Source organism: Dermacentor variabilis, chromosome 6 (genome assembly GCF_050947875.1).
Source record: "Dermacentor variabilis isolate Ectoservices chromosome 6, ASM5094787v1, whole genome shotgun sequence".
NCBI lineage: Eukaryota > Metazoa > Arthropoda > Arachnida > Ixodida > Ixodidae > Dermacentor > Dermacentor variabilis.
The window spans coordinates 170,098,045-170,105,771 of NC_134573.1; the positions used below are offsets into that span (position 1 = coordinate 170,098,045).

General features: G+C 44.6%; 1 protein-coding gene across 1 annotated transcript; it reads left to right on the top strand.

The window, feature by feature from the left end:
* The first annotated feature begins 149 nt into the window (after nt 1–149).
* Nucleotides 150–5,921, top strand: TrpRS-m (Tryptophanyl-tRNA synthetase, mitochondrial). Its single transcript, XM_075696717.1, has 7 exons — nt 150–777; nt 850–931; nt 1,004–1,084; nt 1,323–1,405; nt 1,464–1,582; nt 3,133–3,371; nt 5,137–5,921. Exons 1-7 carry the CDS (start codon nt 434–436, stop codon nt 5,401–5,403), a joined length of 1,215 nt encoding a protein of 404 aa, XP_075552832.1. The 5' UTR covers nt 150–433; the 3' UTR covers nt 5,404–5,921.
* Nucleotides 5,922–7,727: the final 1,806 nt, after the last annotated feature.

A 7,727-nucleotide genomic window follows, 5' to 3' on the forward strand; every position in this document is an offset into this window, starting at 1 on the left:
TTGGCCGCAGAGCCGCAGCCGTCCCCCTGACGGCTCGAGTTGGCTCGAGCTCTCAAAATTTCACGCTTAAATAATCGCTTGTGATGCCAGCGCTCAATTCTGTTTGGTAGGAGAGTGTCGCAACGTTTAAGCCACCTGCTGGACGTACTAGTTTAGTAACGATGCGCTGTCTAATAGGCTACTACAAAGATTTGAAGGGAGCACTTTGTCATACCTCTACTGGGAGTTTAGTCCCGCTGGCGCTGCTGGTTTCGGTTTTCGTATAACCATTATAACGGTGTACCGGAGCTGCTGGAGCCTTTCATTGGTGCACGATGACCTTACTACTGTGTTGTGCCAGTGAAGTTTTGTGATCAACGCTTCGTGGTATACTGTGTGATCACTCTGGGATATCCCTTTGTGTGACCTGCTGAGCTACAAGCCGATCAGGAAAATGCTGATCGCAAACACCTCAGCCACGTGCCGGTTATGCTCTCGCCTTGCCTCCAGGAGTTTTCGAGTTAATCTGTGCTGCGATCGTCTTATTTTCAGAGGTTTCGTGACTGCAAACCAAAAACAACAGTCCTCGACTTCCTCTAAGCGTAAAGGACACCAGCCGGTGACTTTCCCCAACAGAGTTTTCTCCGGAATCCAACCTAGCGGTGTGCCTCATCTGGGCAACTATTTTGGTGCTATACAAAAGTGGAAGACGCTGCAGGACTCGGGGAGTGATTGTGTATTCAGCGTAGTAGACTTGCATTCCATCACGAAGCCACACTATGATCCCAACAAGCTGAGGTAAGCGCGCGTGAAACTCCCCCAAACCGGTCCGCTTCGACAGCCGCATCATAGCTGATTTTGACTCAACAGGGAGAACATAGAGCTCATGACAGCCAGCCTCCTTGCATGCGGAATTGACCCTGAAAGATGTACGCTGTTTTTGCAGTCGCAGGTGAGCTATTGTGGAGAACAAAAAATAAGTGCACGTTAGCAGTTATTGTGTAGCGTCGTTCTTTCTCCACAGGTTCCAGAGCACGCAGAGCTTTCGTGGATCCTCGGATGTTTGCTCACCACGGCTAGATTGCAGCATTTACCACAACTCAAGGTACACTGTTGAAGTTCAAACATTGAAGACAAATTTCACTACGAGTTCCCTTGTATACTTGTAAAATACAGTCGGAGCAAAGAGAGAGAAAGAGATATTTAAGGAATCGCTATACAAATTTATTTGAACTCGCCGTAACGTATTCACACATCCTAAGCATGTCGAATGGCATTCCGGAACTCTATTAAAGCTACGCCATAACTGAGCGGCATTTCTTGTATTGCTACATCTTGCGCAGGACAAGACCGCTGGTATGAAGGAAACACCCTTGGGGTTGTACCTCTACCCCGTGCTTCAGAGTGCAGATGTGTTGTTGTACAAGTAAGTGCGAGCATCAGAGATGGCTGTTCCTGGTCGTAAGCTAGGCTTCTCTACGCAGGGCAACGCAGGTGCCTGTGGGAAATGACCAGTTGCCTCACATCTTTCTAGTACAAGACACGGCTGAGCTCTTTAACAAGCGCTTCGGACTGGTCTTTCCAAGGCCTGAGCCCCTTTTAGGCAAGTATGCACCAGTTCCCTCCTCAACTGACGGACGTCAGTCTCCCACAGCATGTTTACTAATAGTAACTCTGCAAGCCTGTTGCAAAACTTCATTAAACAAGTCTGTCTGTATATATGTATGCGGAGTGTTACTTTAAAGTAGTAATCTGGATGGTTTAAGGTAGTAGCTTGAATGCATTAAGGTATTCATGTAGTGTTGCCTGAAAGATTTTCAGCTTAATTTCTGCATAACTGTTTTTGATTCCATCAATCAAAGTAGGAAAGTCATTCCTTGCTATGACATATACTTACATTAGGGGAAGGCACTCATTCTACATGTCATTTATGCCAGGTAGAATGTGGAGTTAGCTGCAACCACTATTGATCCTTTGTTGAGAATATGTAATGAGACATGCTAGGTGAGAAATTTGGCTGACCGAATAGGTGATGCGCAAGGACAGTCGTCTAATGACGCACCTCCTTCAAGAATGTATTGTACCAGTCTAGCATCTCTCTTGCAACCAGTGGGTAACAAGTTTTCAGTTGCGGTTATCACTGCCCCGTTGCCCGGGTCTTCACGTATGCCTATGTTCAAATGGCGTCTTGTTGCCCTACAGTTGCATGCATAGGAAGATGCTTAAAACTTCCACCTCTTCTCTTGTATGCTGTGGTTTGTCCTTAGCAGTCATTTAAGTGTAGTAGGGCTTGCCATTCTGGTCCTTTTTATCATTCATTTTTTCTTTGGTTCAATCAGCCATCCTTTACTTTGTTGCTTTATCAGATGAAGTGAAGCAACAATAAACGATACACACACCAATATAATGAAAAATAAAAGGAAAGGTTGACATTTCGAGACTCTTTGTCACAATAACAACGAAAATGCACAGTTCTTGCTTATATATTGGGAACATGGCGCAATGAGCATGTGTAGGTATCTGGTAGATTGCCCTATGTCCTGTTTATCGCATGTGGCATCTTGATGTAGAATGATTCATGCAGTAAGCATGTAGATCACGATTTTTTCCCTGGCAATGATAGCAGCTGCAATGCAGTTGATTATGTGGTCTGTCTTCTCATGATGCTCAGCCAGCGCATTCAATGCTGTGTTTGCTTTCACCACATGGTACTGATACTGCTTCTTTATTTTCCTAAAAATTGCCAGATTCACCGATTAAGGTTACATCACAGTCTATACAAGGAATCTTGTGAATACCACCTGGATAAAGGTCACGCTCAATGGGGTCCTTCACGCACACTAGCTGGCCATGAAGCTTTCTGTAAGGAACACGAGCCATCCATACCTCATAATTATTAAAAATTCTAGGCGGCACTTCGCCTACACCATACGCATGTGGGATAGCATTGCTTTTTTTTTTTTTCTTCGGAGCCACTTTTCAGACAGGATTAAATGAAGCAAAATCTAGCTGCCATCTTAGTTTGGTGAATTCAAAAGGTGAAAATTGATAAATAGCCCCAACAAGACATGATGAAAGCCGTGTCCACAACTGGTGGGAGATTGCTGCAGTGTCTGGATGCCACAGTTCAGTTGAACATTTTTATTCTACCAGTGTCCGGGGAGGCTGGTCGCCTGCGCCATCTCCGGGACCCGACCAAGAAGATGAGCAAATCCAGCGACGACCCTCGCAGCTATGTGGCATTGGATGACCCTCCCGAGGCAGTGCGCAAAAAGATCAAAAAGGCACTCACCGACTGCACTTCGAAAGTCACCTACGAGCCAGAGTCTCGGCCAGCTGTTGCCAACCTGGTGGCATTGCACAGTTTACTCACTGGCCTGAGTCCCGAAGAGGTGATTATTATTATTATCATCATCATCATCAGTCGCCAGGGTCATCTAGTCAGTAAGACACCATATTGTATGCAGTGCACACAAGAGGCAGCAGATAACACACAGTGCTTATTTGCAACTGCATTTTGTGTTCAAGAAACAAAATGCTTTAGCAACCCACAAGCATTACTTCATGCAAGTTTATCAAGTCATGTGACATCAGAGAAGGTTGAGATAATGTGAAGTGACACTGATCTCTCCCTCATGCTGCTTGAAGCTGTAGTCAAGCTTATTCTGTTAATATATGCATTTTAAGACACGGTTTTACACCCTCCATCTCCTGTGTTTGTTATATTTGGTGCTAATTAGTTGTTTATACAGTCGACTTCCGTTAATTCTACGCTGACGGGACCGACAAAGCTGATCGAATTATCCGGCGGATCGAATTAAACAAGATGCAGAAAAATACGTCAGAACACGACTGATACATTTGACAATATCTTCCCGAGTCTAACGCGCGCACTTTCCATGTGGCCAAAGCAGAAAACTAACGTAGGAAGAACATTAAATCTCCTAAACAAAGCAGAAATCTAACGCACACCCAATTTCTTTTTCTTTTCTTTTTTTAGAATGCGGCTGGTTTCCAAAAGTCAGCTTTGCCGCATGATTTTTAATGTCAGCTTCACTGTAATACAGCTCTATGATGCAGTAAAGCGTACAACTGCCGCAAAGGCGGTTTTGGTTTCGTATCCGATTGTGCCGTGCAGGCAATTTTCGCCCCAATTTCGTTAGAAAACAAAAGGCACGCGTTGGAATCGGGTAAATACCATAACCAGACATTGTGAGCAACTGTTATTGCTTGAAAATCTTCATTGGGCCGAAAATAAGCGTTCTGGAGGGAAGTTGACAGGCGTTCAACGCATTCACTGTTCCCTAAGTTCTGCCGAGGCAGACGCTGGTACTAAAGTCGTCGTTAGTGGGGTAACCATAGGGAAATTGAAAATGGGGATACCAGCAAAACAAAAAGGACGCACACACAAGGAAAAGGCATTAGACACGGACGGACACTGGTGTCTAATGCCTTTTCCTTATGTGCACGTCATTTGTGTTTCACTGGTACCCCCATATTCAAGTTCACCAACTGGCCCAAGAGCTTGCGCTAAGTCACCATAGGGGTCGGGCGCATGTGTGCTGAGTGGTCAAGTTGGAACTATCCGGCACATGCCAATTTTAGGATCAAAATAAAGAACGTTTGGGCTCTAGAAATGCATGGGCACCGGCCGAGACCTTCCGTCGGAATTGAATTAACAGCAATTGACTGAATGGAAGTCTGCTGTATCATGTTGCAATGAAACGTGAACTTGAGAAAACAAGCTAGTAAGCAGATTTCCACTGTGTCAATCACTGGGGCAATTCGTTCATAGAGACTTATGGCATCCTCGACAAATTGCACTGGGGCACCTTGGGGCAATGATGATTGGAGTTGAATTAACGGAAGTCTACTGTATATTTTAATTTTCAATGAAAGATTCAGTTGCAACAACACTGCATATTTTGTTTACTTCCTTCTCATGCTTGTGTGCACACTCCTTGTTGACTTTAAGGAGTTGCCATAGCATAAGCAGACTTTGGTAGTTATCACTGTATCCTCTTGTGTACAGGGAGTACTACATAGTGTGATTCCAGTGTGTCATGCGATGTGTACACCAATCATAGCTTCAACAACTCTAAGACATGCAAACATTGTTGTGGCTGCCTGTTTCATCATCTGTGCACATCCGTACAGGTGTGCCGGCAAGCAGAAGGCCTCGACACAGGACAGTTCAAACTAGTAGTTGCCGATGCAGCTGTGTCCTTCCTGGAACCAATACAGGAGCGAATGCAAGAGCACCTGTCGGATCGTGCCCGCTTGTGGCACATTCTGGATGAAGGTTCGAGAAGAGCACGCCAAATTGCCATTCGGACAATGAATGAAGTACACAGAGCATCTGGCATGGCCCCTCTCTGTGTTACAGACAGCGCCAAATCTTTGGCACAGACTGCAAGTTGTTAGTCATCTTCAAGAGGCAGTGCTTGAGTACAGCGTACTCTTCTCTGTACAGTATGCAGAGGTTTGTTTGTCAACTCTGTGTGCTGATTCATTTTACTGTTTAGTTTTGTTACACATTATAAAGATGGGCTCTCGAAATTCATACACATAGTGTGCCCTGCTGCAGTAAAGATGTTTGATGTCTCATGAAACACTCATACAGTGTCTTTTTCATTTTGCCAAAGATCTGAACACATTTGTTGCAGTTCTGTGAGCAAATGCCAAAAAGAAAGCCCCTCTAAAGGGAGACTAAAAAAGGAACAGCATATCAGCCTCATCTGGTAAAGTATTCCTTCAGAACTCTATATTCATTTATTTCACAGGAAAAGGTTCACTACCACTGGAGATGTAAGTAGGCCAAATTTGTTATTTTTGTATTTCGTGCCAAACTCATAGTGCTGGTATGTCGATGTGTTGTCAAGGGTGTGAAAATATTTTCATAGTTGGACTGTTTCTGTGCATTAAATGTTCTCTAAATCTGCTATGTTCAACGTAGTCCTTCTTTAGTGACAAATGAAAACCTAGTTCTGAGCAGACTCTGTCCAAGTCCATGACATAGTGATGCAGCATGTTGGTGGCATTGCAATCCATCTTTAGTGTGTGTTGTTCCTGTCTTTTAGCCTTCACTTATACCAAGATTGACTTGGTATTCTATATGGACACTGTACCAGTTCAATTTAATTTCTCCTTTCTTTTAGTACATTTAGAAGAATTTGTAGCAGCAGATATTTTTACTATATGAAAAAGCATAAACAGGAGCAGAAGCTAATCAAAGTGAGGCCAACTTCAACTAGCCCAACAACTTCTGAAGCACTCCTATGAAGCGGAATGACTGAAAGGACTACACTAATGCCATTCTACGGCAGATCGAAGGTCTAGACACAAAAACGTACATAGATTTAAATGGTGATTTCTAACGTGCAGTTTGAAAAAGTATTGAATTGCACAAGTTATTAGCCATGCTACTTATTTTGTTTTACTCACATTGGGAAAAGTAGCGAGTTTTCATTCAGAGGAGGGCTAATTGCCAATGGAGCTTGATGGGTGAAAGGACAGGGAATCGACTGTAGAGGATATGCTTAAGACGTAATATATGTATTACGTATAGACGTAATACATAATATGCTTAAGCAAACAAGTAAATGAATGTGCATCTAAGCATTTCCATATTTGCCAATGTGCATGACACAAGCAGGGTTCATGCTCAAACAGTCTGGATGCTTTCGTGCATTATGCTTACTGTCCCGCATTCTGTAGTTAAAGAAAGAGAGAGATCTTGGTTTGTTTGTTACGCTTCATTCTCTCGACTGCTCCAGTGATTCTTTAGCACAATATGTTGCCTTGAAAGTTTTAAGTTGGCATGCAGTCCGTTTGTAGCTGAACATATAGTAGAGCGCAAAATTGACATAGAGTTGTGTTCTAGTAAAATAAGCAATTCTCAACACCACCACGACAGATTGACTAGTTATGCCGAAGTAACCAAGTGCTACCGCTTAGCTCGACGGACAATGCCACCTCCCCACCCGGCACTCAGTCGGGAGGAGGCCGTAATCCTAAGGCAAATACAGACCGCGTCACTCCTCGCCCCCGCAATGCTGCACGTGCTTCACCCAGAGCTCTATCCGAGTGGGCTGTGCGGTGTTTGTGCAGCGGGTCCGGCGGACCAATGGCACATCATGTGGGACTGTGCCAGGTTCCCGACGGCAGCTACCTCCAGGACTTACCCGCCCAAACTTCAAGGTGCGCTGCAGTCTGCAGACAAGGACTCACAACTATGGGCCGTCCAGCAGGCCCGGGGTGCACTCGAAAAGCACAAGCCTCATGACCCACTACAAACAGGCCCAACTGGGCTAGTGCAGAATAGGGTATAACCCTGGGTCGACGCTTGGCCAGCGTCACAATGCGTTAAACCGTCGTCTGCCGGCACTTTATTAAAGTTATCCTTATCCCTATCCCTCACCTCACCAGCAGTGCTCTACATTACGACTGCACAATGCATGCAATTGCATGTTGTTCCACAAGAGCAACAAACAGTTCACATAATTTTCTGCTCCTGTCACCTGTAATGCCCCGCAGCTTTGGGATTCCTTAGCCTCTAAAGGATTCAAAGGCACCCATAATGTATGAAAGGCAACCATCAGGTTCGATGTCTTTGATAACAACTTAGAACAGCTAGCACACCTTGTCCATGTGCAGTAACATGCTGCGATGGCTGCTGTGCTACTCTTGCAATGAAAGAAGAAGGTTCTAAAACTAGCGTCTTGGATTTTGTGCAGTGGTTCCAACAG

Bases quoted from the DNA above. Each gene is read 5' to 3' on its own strand.
- TrpRS-m (XM_075696717.1), top strand. From the start codon at position 434: ATGCTGATCGCAAACACCTCAGCCACGTGCCGGTTATGCTCTCGCCTT. The intron at 1,406-1,463 runs GTAAGTGCGAGC...TTCTCTACGCAG, and splicing joins GCAGATGTGTTGTTGTACAA to GGCAACGCAGGTGCCTGTGG. The intron at 1,583-3,132 runs GCAAGTATGCAC...TTATTCTACCAG, and splicing joins AAGGCCTGAGCCCCTTTTAG to TGTCCGGGGAGGCTGGTCGC.